The sequence below is a fragment of the Lasioglossum baleicum genome, chromosome 15, assembly GCF_051020765.1.
Source record: "Lasioglossum baleicum chromosome 15, iyLasBale1, whole genome shotgun sequence".
NCBI classification, from domain to species: domain Eukaryota; kingdom Metazoa; phylum Arthropoda; class Insecta; order Hymenoptera; family Halictidae; genus Lasioglossum; species Lasioglossum baleicum.
In genome coordinates, this window is record NC_134943.1 from 10,824,078 (window position 1) to 10,845,101 (window position 21,024).

The following is a 21,024-nucleotide window of genomic DNA, read 5'->3' on the forward strand; positions in this document are numbered from 1 at the left end:
TCGCATTTTCTAAATCAAACTTCTTAGGTTCAATATAATTTTACAATATTTTGTAACTTGACAATCTGTGTGTTGTTCGCGATTTATATTTTGATAACTGTTCACACTGATGGTACAAAAACAATTTGGGAGACACTGAGTTACACAATTTCCTATATCTCGTAGGACACGCTTGCCTATCTCTGACAGTGACGCATGTGCCTCGATAGATTTCAATATGAATAGAAGGCAAGGATAACGTTTCCAATTTTTCCCAAGAATTGCGGCCATTAGTCTATAGAGGGGTACCTAATTTTTTGAGAACGGCACACAGCTGTGTCTGCAGGAGTACTCGTATAACAAGTAGAGCACATAAATGCTGCAACAATGGGCCATCCTGTATGACCAATATTATACAATCTTCTTCCCGTTCAACAATGGCGAATACCGATTCAAAGAGTTTCATTCTGAACGTTGCTGAAAATATTTATTGTGGCACTGGGATGCTCAATATGTTATACTTCGGTCTTCTAACTGGTTACTCTCCCTTTAAACGAAATCAAGGGTTGCCGATAGGGGCAGCTCTAGAACCGCGGATTTGTTAGATTATCAATAAGTTACCAGCACAATGAACTTATTGTTCGTTGTCAAAAATGAATCATGATCTCAGAATTTATCCCCAAAAATGTCGTAGAAGGGAAAAGAAAATTTATATTTTCTGTATGGCTACTAAATATCGATTACAAACGAATCAAATTTTATTTCATCTAAAACGATTTCAGAACCGTATTCATTTACAGATTACCAAGTACCGACGAAACGATCTCAGAATCGTTTCTCAACCGGGGAGCAAAAATAACAGTTATTCTAAAAGTTGATTGTTATTGAAATTTAAGATAATGTACACAAAATATGCAAAATAACAGTTATTCTAAAATTTTCTACGATAAAAATCATTAATAAAAAGTTGATTGTTATTGAAATTTAAGATAATGTGCACAAAATATGAAGGAAAAAATTCGAAGAACAACATGATTAAAAAATATCGATTTTCATACTTTTTGGTTACAAATAACAGTTATTAGTGTTCAAAAAATTGAATCCTCCTCGATCATTGTTATCGATGAAGAAAAACTGTTTCGATTGCTCAAAGCAGTTATCGACGAGGGAAGTTCATTTCGATCGCTCATAACAGTTATCAATGAGAGAAAATTTATTTCTGTCGCTCCTAACAGTTATCGATGAGAGAAATTTATTTCGATCGCTCATAACAGTTATCGATTATCTAATTTCTTTTCACTTGTTCATGATAATTATTGATGAGAAAATTAAAGTTGGTCTCTTATTTATTGAGTTTCCTACTATTTTTCGGATGGAGCAAGCCTGTGAAATTCATTGAGAAGGTTTCGTACAACAAGACGAATCAACAGACCATAAAAACAAAACAAAATCTGTTTGTTCGTCACATTAAATTTAGATTGCAGCAATTAATTTTACGAATAAAGAATGTATGTAATAATTGATTGTCTACCATTTGAAAGTTGTACTATTTAATCATAACTATTACAAATTTCCTTCATCAATAATAATTGTTGTGAGCGATCGAAATGAACTTCTCTCATTGATAACTGTTATGAGCGATCGAAATAAATTTATCTCATCGAATAACTGTTATGAGCGATAGAAAAAAATTGATCTCATCGAATAACTGCTATGAGCGACCGAAATAAATTTCTCTTATCGATAACTGTTATGAGCGCGATCGAAATGAATTTCTCTCAACGATAACATATACCAACAAGAGAAAGAATTTTCGGTTACTTACAATCCTTATCTGTAACCAATAGGATTTTAGTCGATGAAATACTTATTATTCTATGTCCTTTTTTCTTTTTAGTTATAACAGTTATGATCCCTGTTCTCAGCAAACATTTTGAAGTACCCCAACCAATACTTCGTTTCAAGAGCCGGACTGTGGGGGCCCAACCTCAACAGTCTGGAGATACAAGAAGACCCTGGTTTCGTATAGTAAAGAGCTTCTTCCCGCATCGTGAAATAGGGAATAGTTTTATTTGAAAAGTACCAGTGTGTATTTATTAACATGCATTCCGAATCAAATCAAATACAATCAAGATAGAACAAAAACCTTAACGTTCTTTTTCGGGGATGATTTCCTACAACCCTAACAGACAAGAACAATCGAGAAACAAATACTGCCAACAAAGTTCCATAATTGTTGCAATGTCCCCAATCTTCCCACGAATAAAAATAGCTTGCAAATCTCACGGAAATCCCACGTTGTTCTTTCAAAAACCACCCCGGTGAGCCCGAAAAAGTCGAGGTCCTCAACTTCCGGTTCCACGTGTATCTGCACGGCCAGACCCACACATGAGCTTGCTGCCGACACGGACACACACCGTAACAGCACATAGTTTCCCGCAGGTTCCCGTGGCGACGGTGGTATGCGCTCGCTTCAACCCTCGTGCTCGCTTAGCGAGTGCGCGCGGACTCTTGCGATTTCGAGTCCGAGCCGCCAGGCTAGGCGCGAACTTTCCACGGGCGGCTCGCACGATTGTGTACGAAGCACACGGACGTCGAGGCGCGTCGGTGTGCCAGCGTCGGGACGCCTGGAAGATCGATAGCAGAGTACGGGTCCCGGACGCAGCATCCCTCGTGTCTGCTCGCGCGATTTTCCACCGAAAATTTCTCGCCGATATCCGATGGGCCGCGTGCTCCATTGATCCCGAGGATGGTCCAGAGCCCCTGTTCACGGTCCCATTGTTTCGGGATCCAACGTTTTCCGTTTGATTAGCCGCATATTTTTTTTTTCGGAACCATCCTGACGGCTGAACATTAGAGGTCATGGCTTCGGACGTGCGTTAAAGACGCACGTGCACGGGACACGTGTGAAACGTGTTCACTCTTGTGAAAGAGCACTGGGTCGCTCGAAATCCATTCCCGAGGAAATTGCGATGGAAAACGTTTAGTCGTTTTATGGATTTGTTCGATCATCGCGTCACATGTGCGGAACGTGCTCTCGCGCTTGTAAAAAACCACTGGGTCGTCCGAGACCCGTTCCGTTGGACGTGGAGACGGTAAACGTGTATGTTTTTAATATTAATTTTATCTTGTTTCGTTCGATCATCATATCTGGCCAGCGGATCTTTATGCGAAATAGAAATTTTCTACTCGAATTGCGACAAACTGGAGTGATATAGAATATGGTAAAATATGGTCAATATGGTCGTATCTGTTTCAATATGAATTCTGTATAATTTTTACATATTCTAGTTTGTGATTTAGGATGATGGAAATTTTCATCCCATAGAAGTGACATCATATCCATGAATTGTACAGTTAGGTGCAAAACTGATCACTGACAGTTTAAATCGGAATAAATTTTTTATGAATGGACCAAACGACTTGAATTTCTCTGGAAGGCCAGGAGAATTAGCTTCGTAAATGACGTGTAAAAGTGATGTTGAAAAAATGCATATTGGTCGGAATTGTGAAAAACAATAGTAAAAATTACGACTTTTTTTGCTGGGCCGATAACGAAAATTTAAAAGATGTGTTTGGTCAACTTATATAAATTATATACGCTCCGAAAATTTCCATTGAAATTGGCTAATTGGTTCACGAGTTATAAACGATCAAAAGTGGTAAAAATTGCAATTTTTCAAGATTTTCTGCCTTTCACCATTTTTAATGTTGTAAAAACTGTCGTAAAAATCAATTTTTACTACTGTTTTTCACAATTCCGACCAAATGCATTTTCTCAACATATTTTTTAGACGTCATTTACTAAACTAATTCTTCTAGCCTTACAAATAAATTCAAATAAAAAAGAAGTTATTCTGATTTAAAGTGTGGGTGATCAGTTTTGCTCCGAACTGTACATGTATCTTTCAATTGTCGCATATGATGCAACATCAGCGACATAAAAATTGAAATGTTTATCTGCATGCACTGGGGACATTCGGCATAGAAATTGTTGTGTACAGTACATTTAAATTATCTATTAGGAGGTTCTTTGTGCAGCGAGGTACTTAGTATTCCGAGAGGATCCTTGTAGTTTCAACTTCATGCTGTCTGATTAATTTCGTCCTCATACTACTGAAAGCAGTGCAGAACGAACGAACGAAGCCCAATACACTGAAGAAGTTTTCGTTTGTTTTTGTTTCGTAGTCGAACAGAGACTCTGACGCTTCGTTTCGGTGTTTGTTAATATTATTATTGTCGTTGTTAATTGAAACTCTGTTGTTAAGCATAACATACGTTGGATATGGCGAGGGAAGGGAATTCTATCTGACGTTGACCGAATGATATAATAGTACTAGAGCGAAAATTATCTCCGGAGACACTTTTGTCTCAATGGAGGATCTCTTGAGGGTGTTCTCGACTGGTTTTCTTCATTCTGAACATCCTTGGTCAATGACTATGTTTTGATCCTGTGGGGATCCTTGATACACACCGACAACTCTTAGCGATATTCTCGATGGTTACTGACCTGGACGACTGCTGGCAACTTTTGCGGACCTTTCGAGAGCTTCAAGGACACTCGTAGAAAGTTCAATGGTCCTGTGGATCTCATTAAGGATATTGCAGAACTGTTAAAGCGTTTATCAATTTTGAATCTGCAGACGTCCTGGAGAAAATTAAAAATCCTTGGCCATATTTATGGACTGCTGACGAAATCTTTCGGACTACAAGGATCACAAGGACTCTGGACAACGAGTCTGTAGATTTCTCCAGAATTTCGATACATCTGGATATACATGGGATGTCTTAAAATTCTGCAAAATCCGTACAGCTCTCAAGAATACAGAGTAGTGGAGACTCTAATCAGCTTTACGAATTCCTGGACAACTTCGAGGAGACTCGAGAACTGTGTGCGTATATTCCTGCAGACCCTCCACCAACTAGAAGCTAAGGGAATTCCCAAGTTTGTGCAAAGTCTCCCGAGTTCACCTAAAAATCCCAGAGAGCATCTTACGATGCACATCATCTCCAGCAATTACAACCCATCCTAACAAATTCTAAACATCTTCGTTAACTCTCAGGAGACTCCAAGAAACCTTTTATACCATTCTACATTTCGAACAATCTTTAGACTCTTCGCAAGTAGACTCAAAGAATTCAATTGAATTTGCGAAATGATTTGCCTAAGGAAAATTAATAGAAATGTTTTCTATCCCACCAATTAAAATTCCAAGACCATTCCGTTTTCGATTTTTATCAATCAGATTCGTTCCTCAACGTGGAGGATTAAAACGGTGTACCTTAAGGGAATGGTTTTCTCCCGTCGAATGAAATCAAGATTTAATTAAACGAGCGAATAAAAAAGTTCTCTCCATTTTATCAATTCAATGTTTGATACCAGCTACGTTATTCTTCAAATGACTTCCTCGATCCGGTTCGGTAAAACAATGCAAAATACCGAAAGAACGCGGAAATCTGAAGAAAATTGTTTTCTCCCGTTGAATCGAATCAACGTCTAATTAAACAAACCAACAAGAACTCGTTTTATTCCGTCGATTCAGGCTTACAATACTACGTTGCCATTTCTACTACATTTAGAAAAGATTGGAAGGATGTATCCGAAGGAAATTGTTTTCTTTTGACGGATTTAATCAGAATCTAATTAATCGAACTGATAAAAATTCTCTCCGCTTTGCAGATTCAATATCCACTTCGATATTTTTCAAACAAATTTCCTGAACGAAACTTAATCTCCGGATAAATTCAAATCAAATTATATACCGGGGTCCCACGTGACTAGCGATGGCATGGACTGCTACTTTTGGACCACTGTGATCCAGCGGTGATTCAATTATGAATCATGATTGATGAAGAAATTGGCTGGGTGAAATATAAAACAGTAAAACGTTAGAAAAATTCCAGAATACTGTAATGTTGTTTTTAACGTAACGGAGTCATTAAGGGGTGAAATCAATTTTTATTTTATTCCTGCTTCTCCCACAACAAATGCTTTTTACCACGCTTATATTAGCTTGCCGAGTTGTTGTTGTATGCGTCAAATCTTGTAATCGAATTCTAAACCACTCCCCGATGAGCTAGAGACTCGAAACTTTAAAGATAGCTCAGAACTGGATGACAATGCAATATTAAAAAACAAATTTAAAAAAAACTGCGTCTAGTAGAAAAAAAATTGTTATATTAACCGTCACACCTGGCCGCGCGACGCTCGGTAGTACGTGATCGCGTTTAGCGATCCCCACTCCGCGCGCCAGCGCTCCCTACTCCACTACGTGTTCCCACTCCGACTCATCCTTACTCCACTGGCCCATTTCGCACCGAAGGAGCTCCGTGTGGTTGTGGTGTTCCGTTCATTCAGTTCCAGTTCGGACAATTTCGGACTCCATCAAGAGACGTCTCTCGGAGTCATCCCCTCATTCCATCTCGCGTATTTCCACATTTTGCGTTTCTATATCTTAATATTTCATACCAGTATTACTATATCTTGCTTTCGATTTAAAAAAGACTCTAAAAAGTAGAAAACAAAATAGTATATAAAAAAAACTTTTTAGAAACCACGTTTATATTAAAATGCACTAAAAAGGAGAAAATAATTTTATTAGGCATTAGTGACTATAAATAAATGTGTGGAGCGCCCACGAAGATTACGTCAATATAGTTTAGCGCACCACGCTTTTATTTATAATCAGCATAGTCACCAATGTCTGAAGAAATTATTTTCTCCTTTTCAGTGCGTTTTAATATAAGCGTGGTATTTAAAAAGTTTTTGTTACATATTTTTTATGTTGCATAAAGATCCGCACGCCAACACGATTCCTGTACACTAGCTTTCGAATTTCAGAAAGGTTCTAGACTGCTCGTTACTCGCTAATTTCCCCGAGTCGCCGATCCACGGGGGTTGGATTGAAAAAGTTGGCCGATGGAAAAATCGGGCGCGGTTAGAAACAATATCGCTTTTCCATAAATTATTCGGGGCCGCGCACGCGGACAACCGTTTAAGTAGCCCGTCCCGTATCGTTTGGGGAAACGAAACGGCAGAAATTATACATATACATATACCTACCGAGGTTGTGTAGCCTGAGGTATCGACACCGTTCGCTGGCTCGTTCGATCCGTTCCTCGACGCCATCATTCTTTCGGCCCTGTCCCGCGGTCATTTATCTTTCTCCGGTGCGGCTTTACTTACGGAACCATTGCGGCCCTCCTTTCTCCAACCCCTGGTCCCTCTATCAGGCACGTCAACAGCAATGGAATCTTCCGAATTAAGGGTTGTACATACACATTTGTGAACACTTAACACTAGGAGTAACAGACCAGTCAAAATGACTGGTTTTACAAATTTCATTTTAAATTTCCTACGTCATGTTAAATTTTTTCCCCGCAATGATGTAATGACTTTTACAGCAATATAACTAAAGGAGTAATATCGTGAATTTTATTTTTGTTTAATTTATTTTGAATCAAAATAATTTTGTAAATGACGTCTAACAAATATTTTACTAACGAAAATTCAAAAGATGTGTCCGGTCAACTCGCATAAATATTCAGTTATTCTGATTTAAAGTGCGTTGAATCAGTTATGCTCGTTAGTGTACATGTTGAATTAAATTATGCATTAGAGGACAACATAATTGATTTTAAAGGTAAAAAAAAAATAATTATTAGAAAAATCAGAGAATTTCCGGTACGATATTCATAAAAGTTTCGATTCTGTTCGACCAAGATTCTTGATCAAAGTTCTTGTAAAAGGTTCGAAACTGTCTGACATAGGTTCGACTATACTTAGGAGGACTATTTCTGTTTTTCGAAGTACTTGTAGAGAGTTCGAATTCAATCAATCAAAGTTCGAACTTGTTTGCGAGGTACTTGATCCCATCCCCATATCTAGCATCTTAAGAAAACTCAAGTTGTTGGGTCCAATATTGAAAAAGTTATTCGTTTCTAAAAGGTGTACGTCAATATACGATCACTTTGTACACCCACTGTATCTCTGCGAACTTTAATCGGATCGAATGAAAATGTTCACAGAATATTCTTAGGATACTTTCCGGAGAAAAGTTATTTTTTCGCCATCGATTTTTCCATCGATTTTATACATTCACGTATCCAACGGCTTGAAAATCGACGTGATCGTTACACCGGCGGGACTACCGCTCGTTTGCACGTCGTAAATCCGAGAAGCGTCGCGTCACACGATCCCGAGGAAACGGAAAAGATCGTGAAAATCGATCGTCGAAGTATGCGCAAATGATTCCCTTCGCAACCCCCCGAACGATTTCCGCGAGGGTGGCAACGCGAGTTTTATCACTGGGTGCTGGGAATCGTTCGAGGGACTGTACGTGACCAGCTGGACCGTGAATGTTATACTCGCCAACCCCGGCAGCCATCGACATGAAATAAGTTTCAGACCATAAGTTTGAGAATTACTTATTCTTCGTTCGGCGACGGAACGGTCCGATGCAGCAAGTGAAGAATAAGGAAGCATAGTGTCTGTCGAGGAGTTTATGGTGCGACTTCTGGGATGAATCTTTAGATCCTGATAGCTGCGCATTCTGTAGATCTAGGACGTTAGGGTGCTTACACAATATTAGAATTGAATACCCATTTATCATTGTGCAAAGTTAGGTTTTAATTTTTGATAGATGAGAGTTTGAAAAACTGTTGGTAGCTTCAGAGGACATTTTGGAAAATACATGTAAAAATTTTCGGCTCGAGAGGAATTCATTTTTTTGACCAGATATAAAAATATTTTTGTAGGTCCCTTCTGTCTGGATAAACGAATTTAGGTGCAACTTGCATAAAATTGGATTTTCATGGAGATCACAAAAATGACATAAATGACATTTCAGAGAATACGCATAAAAACGTTCAGCTCGAGAAATTCATTTCTTGATAAGATATAAAAATGTACATAAAATTGGATTCCTATAGGGATCAGAAAAATTGCGTGAATTCTATTTAAAAGCGACTGTGGCGTCCGTGCAATGACAATTTAAATATCTCTGATGGAATCGCATTGACTGGAGCGCCGAGGTTCGAATGGCGACACAATGTAGCAGTGAAATCGCTATTAGCGTTGTTTCCAATTTTCCAGCGTCGGTGTACATTTCATAGACGGCGTATTTGCCGGGGCAAACATTGGACAGTTGATAGTGAGCAGATTAGCGAACGAGGACGGAGATATTTGTTTGTGCTTCCTGCGGGATAGGTACGCGGATATACAGCGAGAACGATCCTGGAGCTTGTCCAGATCGCGATCGACCCGGATGGGAATAAAAATTTCATAGCGCACGCAATGTTAGGGCTCGTGTAAATATTTAACGAATACCCGGATGACGAGATAGAACGGGATGAGGAGTGAAGAGGCGTCTCTCAGCCTCTCCGAGGAAAACTCGTAAGCCCTGTTATCTGTCGTAAATACGTTCGTCGCGAAGGGTTGGACGATGTTTGCCGTTTCGCCGCGGTGTTCCTTTTTTATGGCCGGATAAGTGGCCATCGGGTGAAGCAGGTGGGAAACTCATTGATTAAATTCATGAAGGAGCCCAGGCAATCGAGAGGATTTCCCTTTTGAGCCATGACGAGACTTTAACGGCAGCCTCGAGTGCTTTAATCGCTCGCCTCTTTTAATTAAATACAAAAGTGGACCCGGATGGAAGATTGATATCCGTTCCCAAGATCGTTCGGCTCACAATGGCTGCCGATGCTTCGAATATAGACCGCCTTATTCAGCAGAATTTAATACCTATCTCTCATTGTTCAAAGAAATTCTGGAATTCATTCGAGATCATAGAAATATTCATTCTCGGGCGCTTCCGTGCAGCTTTCGGAATTTTTGGCGATCGAACGGCTCAATGTAAATTTGTGAAATTATTATCGTATTTGGAGGACATTTTCGGGAACATGTAGAAAAATTTTCAGATTGCAGAATTTATTTTTTAATGAGATAAAACGATTTTTTGGCGATCGAACGGCTTAATGTTTGTGAAATTATTATCGTATTTGGAGGAGATTTTCGGGAACACGTGCAAAAATTTTCAGCTTGGAGAATTTATTTTTTAATGAGATAAAACAATTTTTTCATAGGCCCTTTTCAGATAAACGAATTCAAGAAGAAGTTAAGTGAAATATCGAATAAAAGATTGGATCTTGAAAAATGTGAATTGAAGGAGTGGATGGATTGTTTTCTGTGATAGAGTTTTTAACAAAATATGTTGTCCTTTTTTGATGAATGAAGATAATTATTATCTTTTTTTGCATTGGAGAATAATCTTCATTCATCAAAAAAGGACAGCGAATCTCGCTAAAAATTCTTTTACAGAAAACAAACAATTTGTTACTTGCGACCTTTATCCATCCACCCCTTCAATTTATCAAATGGAATAAAGTTTTAGGATTTCGAACCATTTTTATAAATCGAAGGCCTTCATACAAAAATTAGCCAAGTTCATTTGTTAGTTAAATCGTACTTGCTGAAGTTGTAGAATCTAGACTATCGTCGTGAATACTGCCGATTTTTTGCAGTAAATTATTTGCGAGTGCAACTAAGAAGCAATTGCCAGTAGATATTAGTCGTTAGTAACAGCAAGAAGGAAGTCTCACGAACGGAGTTTATCTTTCCGTGGGGAGTTCTTCGTCCTTGTTTCTTGCGACGGGCTTTCACGCTGCCATTTGACTCCGCTGGCTGGTTTCTTGCTCACCCCCGCGGTGCACAGGCGATATTACATTTTGTTCCGATCGCGAGGCAATTAGTGCCCCACGGTTAGCACCCCTGTGCAAGAAACGATACAAACTGGCTCTTGTTTCACCCTCGAGAGAAAGAGAGTCTCCTACGGTAACATTGAAACAGAGAAATCCTAGAAATATCAGAAACACTAATAACCACTAATAAGCTCTCTGAACCATTCCCCAGCTCGTTAAAAAAATGAATTTCTAAGTTGAACATTTTTGTACGTACTCTTCGAAGTGTCGCCTAATCATCCCCTATCGTCTACGCGCACCTCTCTCTCTCTCTCTGTGTTGGGCAATAAATAAATTTATTTAGATAAATAATTATTTAAATAAAAATTCCTCAGCTCGTTAAAAAAATGAATTTCTCAAGTTGAACATTTTTGTACGTACTCTTCGAAGTGTCGCCTAATCATCCCCTATCGTCTATCTGCACCTCTCTCTCTCTCTCTGTGTTGGGCAATAAATAAATTTATTTAGATAAATAATTATTTAAATAAAAATTCCTCAGCTCGTTAAAAAAATGAATTTCTCAAGTTGAACATTTTTGTACGTACTCTTCGAAGTGTCGCCTAATCATCCCCTATCGTCTATCTGCACCACACACACACACAGTGTTGGGCAATAAATAAATTCAATTAGATAAATAATTATTTAAATAAAAATTTAAATAATAAGTTATTTGTTATTTGGATATTCAAATAAAAAGCAAAAATAATTATTTATTGTATTATTTGAGCAAGTCTAAATGAATTATTTAAAATAATAAAGTTAATTGTTATTTACAAATACAATTTCAATTATTATTTGCATTGACAAATAATAAATTAGATTGTATTTTTTTATATATATTTATTAGCTAGGCCCTCCGGACGTGCCCGACCACTGGCGGTATACCCGAAAAGGTTGCTATAGCAGACAAAAACTATTTATTTAATTTCCACCTCGATCCAATTAATAAATAATCTTTTATTTGCAAATAAGAAATAATAAATAGATCAATTTCGGAATTATTTAAATAAAAGTTTAGTTAGTATTTGCAATTAAAATCACACGTTTATTTATTATTTAAAATAAAATTTGCCCATCACTGATCTGCATAGCAGTAAAGCAGAATGAATTTGACATTTTGTTTAGCTTGCATTCAAATTCGTTTATCTGGAAAGGGTGTACGAAAAAAATTGTTTTATTTCTTTCGACGATCCAATTTTTTAAGCTGAAGCGTATTTTCAACATTTTCGTAATACCGGACGAAAATTTCGACATCACGTTTTTCGGTTCAAGGTAGAAATGCCGAAGCGTGCAGCGCAGTCGGCGCGGATGAATAGTAAAAAAAATATTTTTCCGCTCGGGCGGTTGTCTGTTTTATTATTCGGTCGTTCGTCGAGAGGGGAAAAACACGTCCGAAGGTACGGTGGTCGGGTCTCGTGTTGGCGAGACGAAAATTGCGAGAATTGCGCACGGTTGACGCGGTTTCGCACAATGAGCGGAAGTGTGCTTGACGCTCGCGAGAGAGAGAGAGATCGGTCGCAGTCAAACGACTAATTATCCCTCGAATCGCTCGCAACTAAATTACCGGTGTAATTGCGCGCGACGTGACGCTAATGTGGAAGCAGTTTGGATATTTAATAACGATACGTTCGTGTGTGCGCGCGCAAGAGAGAGGACCCGGAGGAGAGAGAGAGAGAGAGACACATATTATACACACCCACAGTAACCATCTCCTCCCTCATGGAAAATAACCCTGTTGGACACGCGTTGAATGATTCGTGAGACACGGAACACCTGCGCGAGCTTTAATGGAGCCGATCGCTTATTTGCGAAGCGAATTAACCTTAACGCGCGGCACGAATTGAAGAAATTAGCAGGGAAACGAAGCAGATTGTATTAACCCATAAAGAGGCTGCCGTTCAATTAGAGTTAAATTTAATGGCGGGCTAATTTCCATGAACTTTGTACTTACCGACGTCATTTGTGCGGCAATAAAGCAATTAAGACGACGCCACCAGCATTTTCGCAACCCGAGTTGCTCCGCTGTTTCCAGTTCACGTGCAAATTATTTATTATTCTGTACATTTCTGCAGCTATTATATTGTTGCTGGTTACTCTACGATTGTTCAATGAGATAATTCATTCACATTTAATTTATCGAAAATTACTTCAGCCCTCAGTTTATTTTTGGTACATTCTGAATCCTGCTATTATTATTATTTATTACTGCTATTTTGATGGTATTTACTCTACGATTGTTCAATGAAATAATTTATGATTCAGATCATTTTTCTCCCCAAAATTAATTCACTGTTTCTGCACCCTGTACAGGCCATTTATTAACTACTTCAACCCTCAGTTTATTTTTGTACATTCTGAATCTTGCTATTATTCTTTTCGGCTTCTATTTCGATCCGTGGTTACTCTATGATTGTTCAATGAAATAATTCATGATGCAGATCATTAATGTTCCCACAATTAACGCACAGTTTCTGCACCTTCTAGAGGCCATTTGTTAACCACTTCGACTCTCAGTTTATTCTTTATATTGTACATTATGTATTATACATTATGTATTATGTACATTATTGTACATTATTAAAGATGTATTAAGGCGGAACGGTTACCCGGTTGAACTTACTTCTCGTACAATCAAGGAACGTATTGTTGATATTTATCACCCTCTTCTCGTCGATAAACGAAAAGAGGAAAAATTCAAAAATGCGGGTCCAAAAAACTGGAAAAATACTGTTGTCGTCCCTTATGTTGAGAACATATCTGAAGACATAAGGAGGATTTTTAGAAAAATAGGAATGCATACAATATACAAGATACCTCAATATATTAAAACATTTTTTCCACCAATTAAAGATAAACTACCACTTTGTAAAAACTGCAATGTGGTATATTTAATTCCATGTAAGGGATGTAGTCAGGTTTACATAGGACAGACATCTAGGTTATTAGAGACAAGAATAAAAGAACATAAACGTAACATTTTTTTGAACCCAACACAACATACGGCACTAACTAAACACTCTATGGAGTATGACCACGCCTTTGACTTTGAAAACGTTAAGGCAATTGAGAAAGAAAGTAATTTGAACAATAGGATTTCACTGGAAACGATTCATACGATTAAACATCACAGCGTGAATCTTAGGTATGAAACTCCTACGATTCAAGAATATTACGCAACACTACTGAATCAGTAGTGTGTTATGATGAATCACTTCCTAATAACAACTACTTTCCTATTACATGTTATATAAATTACATCTTTATCATATATTTAATAAAAGTTTTTCATCATATGGTCACGAACATGTTGTAAGTTTGGGTTGTTGACGTTTTTCACGGTTTGAAATAACCGCCAAACATCGATCGACGATTGACTTTTGTTTTGATCGATCGACCGGTTACGTTCTGTGTCTAATAACTTCGATGGTCTATGATCCAGTATCCTGTCTGACGACATGAAAACAGCATGTGCTAAGACAATCTCAATTCCGTGTTTATAATCTTTATAAAGCAATGTAAGTAAATTATTGCAGTATCTTGTTACATTTTTACATTCTGGTCACGCAGATATTTTAGAGTTTCTGGTTTTTACATTGTGAAAATATATTTTTCAGACGCAGTTTTTCTACTTTCTTGAAAATGATCTGAACTAAGATCGAAACGTTGAAAGTTCCAAACTAACGTGCAAATTTTGCTTTTTTCCTATAAACTGATCGAACCGTTGCGCCGAGAACATTTGAATATTATACACTTCACTACCTTGCGATCGATATTTCAAACAACATTGTACATTATGCAATACAAAGTTCTGTACACACATACTAACATTATACAGCAGGAGCTCCTAAGATGTCACATTAAGATGCAATCCGAAAATCATTCAGTAAATAAGATGTCGCAAAGTTCATATGTGTGCAACAATCCTCGTCAGTTTCAATGGCGCACAAGTCCAATTCTAAATTCTCAGGTTCCCGGAAAGTTCCATTGTCTCGCGTCGAGATTTCGGCGGAATAAAACCGGGGGAAGTTTACGTCGCATCGTTACGTATCGTACTTGGAGTTTTCTTGACTCCGGGAAGGTAGATATTCACGAAGATCCGCGGTGCCCTCGCAAACAACGAATGTTCGCCGCGTGTTTTCCCGGTTGCACGTGAAAGGATGATATTCAAGTTCCCGTTCCTTTTAGCTTCGCGGGGGAACTCTCTGGCGGAATTTGTTTCGCCAGGGTCTCGCTTATTAAAATAATGCTGTCATTGGTCGGATAGAGACGCGTAGCGGCGAGGTTTTTCTCTTCTAGCATTTCGAAATTACCTTAATGCAATGGCTGCCCCTTCGGCGTTGGTTCCGCGAAACTTCGACGGGCGCTGTGTGTCGCAGCTCTCGGCCAACAGCCCCGAGGCATTGCTTAGCGATTCGGGGGATGGTAATTTACTTCGTTATAACTTACGATGGAGTTAGTCTCCGAGGCACGGTTAAGTGGAAGTACAATGATGTTGTTAATGTTGTTTCGGAACGCTCTCCGGGCTTTAATCTAACGCCGGGTAGATGTGGAAATTGATGGAAACATCCGGCGACCTTTTCTTCGCTCGCGCCGATTAGAAAACGCTGTATCGTTGTCTCGAGGAACTTCGTGGACAATTTATAATATATGTATTTTCTAGTTTAATTAACATGAATAAATATTTCGCCTCGACGTTGATAGAAATCTTTAGTGGTTGAATTACTTTTCCAAAATAGTAACATTTGAGAAAATGGTTGGAAAAATGATTAAAGATCGTCATCGGAATCGTGAAACCGTTCGTAGCTCGTCACCGGTTTCTGGAAGGTCTCGTAGTCCTTCTTTTCATCGTTTTGTCTCGATAGTTTCCCTCGTTCCAGAGAAAGGTATATTAGCAGCGGGCAGTAGGCGACGTTCATTAAGCCGACGATACCCATCAGCCATTGAAAACCAATCGCTTTCACCATTTCGCCGCCCAGGATTGGTCCTGGAAAAATAAAACCAAATAAACCTTCTAATATTAATGGGAACCTTTTGCCCAAAGACTCGCGGTAATTAAAATGGTTTAAAGTGTTTCATTGATAATTTTCCTGCGTGTTGTTTGAAATGGTGTGTGGGTGTTTGTGCAAAATCGAGTTGGTATGTCGTAGTTGCTTAAAGTTGGCACACGTGGAAACCTTTTGCTTCAAGACTCATTGAGATTAAAATGGTTATAGTGTTTCACTGATAATTTTCCTGCCTGTTGTTTGAAATGGTGTGTGGGTGTTTGTGCAAAATCGAGTTGGTGTGACGTAGTTTTCTCAAGTTGGGACTCGTGGAAACCATTTTCTTAAAGACTCATTGAAATTAAAATGGTTATAGCGTTTCATAAAATGGTCAGTGTCGGGTTCCTAACAACGAGAAGTGTCGATGGGACACGGATTTGATAAAATAGAACCAGATCGACAAGCTTAATATTGTTTAACGAGAAAATAGCGTACCAAGGGAATAAGCCAAACTGACGGCCACTTGTTGAATCGAGTAAATAGGTCCGTAATCGCCATTACGGTCCACCAAACTAGCCAACAGAGGCACTAGAGCCGCGTCTGCCACTCCAATGCCCAAGCCCATTCCCAAATGCGGAACTATTAGCTGCGACATAGTGCTGGCCGATGGAATCAAAATGGCGCTCACGCCGACGACGAACATGGCCAGGACAGCGAGTTTGCTGCGTCCGCATCGGTACGCTATCATCCCGAAGAAATTGGTGCCGACCAAGTACCCGACGCTGTCTGGAATAAACACTGTTCCCAGTTGCCATTTCTGCAAGGGAATTTAGAAATCGAACAGGATTCAAACAGTAAAGAGATTAAAAAGTCTCAGCCAAAGCAGGCCACCTAAGTAAATATCTCCTTTATTTTTAATGACACGAAAAATATTTATGGCATAATTTAAATGGTATCGAAGGAGGAATATCACAGAAGAACAATTTTTTTGTCCGGTTATTTTTTCACAGTTTTTTTTCAAGGTCATCGTTATTTTTTTCAATTATGCCATAAATATTTTTATGTGTCATTAAAAATAAAGAAGATATTCAGGTGGCCTGCTTTGGCTGAGACACCCTATGTATATAAAGCGATAAAAAAATTGTTTAAAATTACGCTGTACTGTTTTCAACGTATTAAGATTATTAATGAGCCAAATTTTTTAACCAGATTCTACAGCTTGCAATTGATGCATACAATTTTCATTATCATGATCATGATAAGTGATTGACGAGGATTCCGGTACCTTGGGTTTGATGTGGGTCCGCAGCCATATTGGCAAGCACGGCTCCAAAATGGCCATCGGGGACGTCGAGCACCAAATGGCGCCGAATATGATTAGGATGTGTGGATCGGATAGCAAATGGGTCCAGGACGTTTCTTTTTCCTTGAACTGACCATCGAAATTGTTCATATATTTTATTTTGCGATTGTGTTGATGCTCACCTGAACTGGCGTCTCGATGTCCAGAGCTAAAATTTGCAAAGCTGAAGGAAACGTGACAACAAACGTCCATTAAAAAGTTGTATAAACAGCATCAAGAGGAAGAAGAAGGTTATTGACAGAAGCAGGTTTACGGATTGAATGGAAGAGAACGCGTACATATGGCGACAACAATGAAGCAAGCGACCAACAGGAAGGGTGCCATTTTTCCCTCGAGGTCGTAGAGCACCGAGCCAATCGGATATCCGACGAGGACACCTAATGCAATACTCCCGAGGACGAAGCCCATGATCTTCGACCTCTTGTCCTCTTCAGGGTATTGCGAGGCGACCAGTGACATTCCGGAAACTCCGATACACGCGGACGATATGCCCTGGACACTTCTAGCGAGGAAAAGGACCTCGTAGGTCTGTCCAAACGCAAACACTGCGAACAGATTCGAATTTCCCGCCTGATGAAACGCGCTTTCAAATTTCATTCGATCTTTTCCGCGAATCTCTTCCTAAATATAATCAATTATTCTTTGCACGGACTTAACAATAATAACAGAAGCGCATAGCTATTATGTCATAAGTAGACTGCGGATCTTTATGCAAAATCAAAATATTCCGCATTGATTTTTGGGGAAACAGGAATAAAATAAAAACTGATTTCATCCCTTAATGACTTTGTTACAGTAAAAACAGCATTGCAATATTCTTCAAGTTTTCTGATCTATTACTGTTTTATATTTCAGCCAACCAATTTCTTCATAAATGCATAAAGATCAGCAGTCTAGTCATAAGTTTAATTTTTGATTTGCTATTTCTGAGAATGCAGGTGAATCTCTTTCTAAATATCAATTATTCTCTTTGCACAGACTTAACAATTATCATAGGAGCTTTAAATATACGTTCATTTCCTTAACAATTCTGATAGATTAACAACTATATAATATGTTTAATTTAATTACGAATGTAGGTGAATCTGCTTAGTGAATCAGAATTTGCAATCACTTACAAAGAATAATTCCACTTGACGAGTGGAGGGGCACCTATGAACGGGCCGAAAACAAAAGGGAACTTACGCATGGCAGCCAGCAGCAGACTTATATTTCCAAGGAACAATGGCTTCGTATATCCCAGGGTACCAGTTAACGTGCCCACGGCTGGGTTCAGTATTAATTGTACCAGCGCCTTCGAGCTCAACAATAATCCCACTCGACCGTTCTCGTCCTCCTCGGCGTTTGTCGTCGAATTCCCGTCGATGGTGCAGAGGTAATCGGGAATAATCGGCACTGGAACGTGTAAATTCCCCATGAACGGTCTTTGCGCTCTTCGAGATCGTAGGTAAAAGTCAACCACTTACGCTACCATTAGCTTATCAGCGTTAAGTGTTAAGAGGCCGCCCTAAGAGCTCGGTATTTCAACCCTAACTGCGCGAATTTCCTAACGAAACCACAACTTTTCCACGAAAGGACAGATAAAAATTGAGCAACTTTTAGACATGTTTAAGAACGTCAGTCTTAACTATACACATGTATACTTAAAGGTATACGAGAAAATTTATACAGAATTTTAAAAAGGTCCCAGTACGATACTTCATAATCTGAATAAACAGTGTACCACTTAAGGTTTGGTGAAGACACGTCGGAATAATCAAATTAATTAATAATTCTGATTCAATTATAATTTTTTTATTCGACCACGAGTAAGAAAAATTTAAGACAAATTGTACGATAAAAAATCGAACCTTCATTGAAGATCGCACTATACTCGATTTAAGAAAAATTGTACGATAAGCAGGATGTCGAACAATTGAAATTACTAATTCATGCTCGCCAAAAATAATTTTATTTGACCACGAGCAGCAAGGAATATCGAACCTTCATTGAAGATAGCACTATACTCGATTTAAGAAAAATTGTACGATAAGCAGGATGTCGAACAATTGAAATTACTAATTCATGCTCGCCAAAAATAATTTTATTTGACCACGAGCAGCAAGGAATATCGAACCTTCATTGAAGATAGCACTATACTCGATTTAAGAAAAATTGTACGATAAGCATGATGTCGAACAGTTGAAATTACTAATTCAGACCCACCAAAAATAATTTTATTCGACTACAAGCAACAAGGAAAATCGAACCTTCATTAAAGATCGCACTTTACTCGATTTAAGAAAAATTGTACGATAAGCAGGATGTCGAACAATTGAAATTACTAATTCAGACCCACCAAAAATAATTTTATTCGACTACAAGCAACAAGGAAAATCGAACCTTCATTCAAGATCTCGCTTTACTCGATTTAAGAAAAATTGTACGATAAGCAGGATGTCGAACAATTGAAATTACTAATTCATGCTCGCCAAAAATAATTTTATTTGACCACGAGCAGCAATGAATATCGAACCTTCATTGAAGATAGCACTATACTCGATTTAAGAAAAATTGTACGATAAGCAGGATGTCGAACAATTGAAATTACTAATTCAGACCCACCAAAAATAATTTTATTCGACTACAAGCAACAAGGAAAATCGAACCTTCATTCAAGATCTCACTTTACTCGATTTAAGAAAAATTGTACGATAAGCATGATGTCGAACAGTTGAAATTACTAATTCATGCTCGCCAAAAATAATTTTATTCGACTACAAGCAACAAGGATAATCGAACCTTCATTCAAGATCTCACTATACTCGATTTAAGAAAAATTGTACGATAAGCATGATGTCGAACAATTGAAATTACTAATTCACACCCACCAAAAATAATTTTATTCGACCACGAGCAACAAGAAAAATGACACAACTTGAAAAATGGATTACCAACAACGGTGAGCAGGACGTTGTCCAAGAAGAGGCTCAGGTATACAAGCGCGACGACGATGGTCCGTGAATTCCATGGATTCCCGAACATCATCATGGACATCGTCGTACGATTCCTTAATTAGAAGCAGCCGGGAAGCACGCGTGAGATCACGGCTGTCCGATGGTTCGAAGGGCATGCCTTCTCTGTCCTTTGGTTGTTCAAGTTCTCCGTGGTTCTGCCATCCCCGCTATTCTTTCGTTCGATCCCGAGCGGAACCGTTAATTCGCCGGTCGTAGCTCGAATTCCCGTTTTCCCGATACCAGAAACGGGGGTCCGTGTACGTGACTGGAAACCGTGCCGGTCCAGATCGAGCTTTTATAGCGTTCGAAAGCCTTGTCCTTGCGCAGAAGCTTTTTCAGAATCCGTGGAGTAATCACCCCCGGACACCCTCGAATCTCGGGGCCCTTTCACGTGCCGATGCACCGGCCGATTTATCGCCGGTTATGGTCGCTTATCGTGCCGAGCCAGACACCCGCCATAGTGATTTTTCACGTGGCCTCATGGCGCGGAAGTAAAGCTGCCCAACATCTCCAAGCTGCGTCCCTGAGATTCTCGAACGTCTGCTTCGCGTCCTCTTTCTTTCACCGATTTCTTTGTCACACATATGCTAGCAAACTCACTTTTTTATCAGACCATTGTCAAAGTTTAGTCTCTTGGGAAAATTCTTTTATTTTTATTAAATGATCTTGGGAAACTCTGCGAGGCGCAAGAATTCCTGAAGCTGGGACTCGTAAAATATTTAGTTTGTCAAGAAATGTTCATTTTGAAGTTTATAGTACAGGTAAATTTTATTTATGTTACTGTTTGCTCAAACTTGAGTTGGCAGAAGCTCGTTTGCCAAAGCCAGATTGATAAGATATTAATTTCTTGAAAGAAATTGTTAAATTATAATTAAATTGAAAATGAATAGTTCAGATAAGAGAACTCCCTTCTATAATTTAATAAATAAATTCTGTATCCAAACATTTTACCGCGACTTAATAAAAA

The 21,024-nt window shown here is 38.7% G+C and overlaps 1 protein-coding gene and 1 long non-coding RNA gene across 2 annotated transcripts in view; one reads left to right on the forward strand and one right to left on the reverse strand.

Moving 5' to 3' along the window:
* Nucleotides 1-13,918: 13,918 nt before the first annotated feature.
* On the reverse strand, nt 13,919-20,340 carry LOC143216169 (synaptic vesicular amine transporter). Its single transcript, XM_076439011.1, has 7 exons — nt 19,995-20,340; nt 18,247-18,456; nt 17,340-17,606; nt 17,184-17,224; nt 16,984-17,130; nt 16,194-16,515; nt 13,919-15,700 (listed from the first exon to the last, which is right to left on the reverse strand). Exons 1-7 carry the CDS (start codon nt 20,095-20,097, stop codon nt 15,483-15,485), a joined length of 1,308 nt encoding a protein of 435 aa, XP_076295126.1. The 5' UTR covers nt 20,098-20,340; the 3' UTR covers nt 13,919-15,482.
* LOC143216171 (uncharacterized) overlaps nt 13,919-21,024 on the forward strand; it is a 34,698-nt gene continuing 27,592 nt past the window's right edge. The window contains exons 1-2 of the long non-coding RNA XR_013010523.1: nt 13,919-17,587; nt 18,141-20,818. This is a non-coding gene — a long non-coding RNA (uncharacterized LOC143216171). The remainder of the gene's footprint in view (nt 17,588-18,140; nt 20,819-21,024) is intronic.

What these genes read in the sequence shown, in the direction of transcription:
- LOC143216169 (XM_076439011.1), bottom strand. Translation starts at nt 20,097, where the DNA reads ATGTCCATGATGATGTTCGGGAATCCATGGAATTCACGGACCATCGTC. An exon ending in CGTCCTGCTCACCGTTGTTG is followed by an intron (nt 18,457 to 19,994) that starts GTAATCCATTTT and finishes TACACGTTCCAG; the next exon opens with TGCCGATTATTCCCGATTAC. An exon ending in CAGTTTGGCTTATTCCCTTG is followed by an intron (nt 15,701 to 16,193) that starts GTACGCTATTTT and finishes TTATTTTTCCAG; the next exon opens with GACCAATCCTGGGCGGCGAA.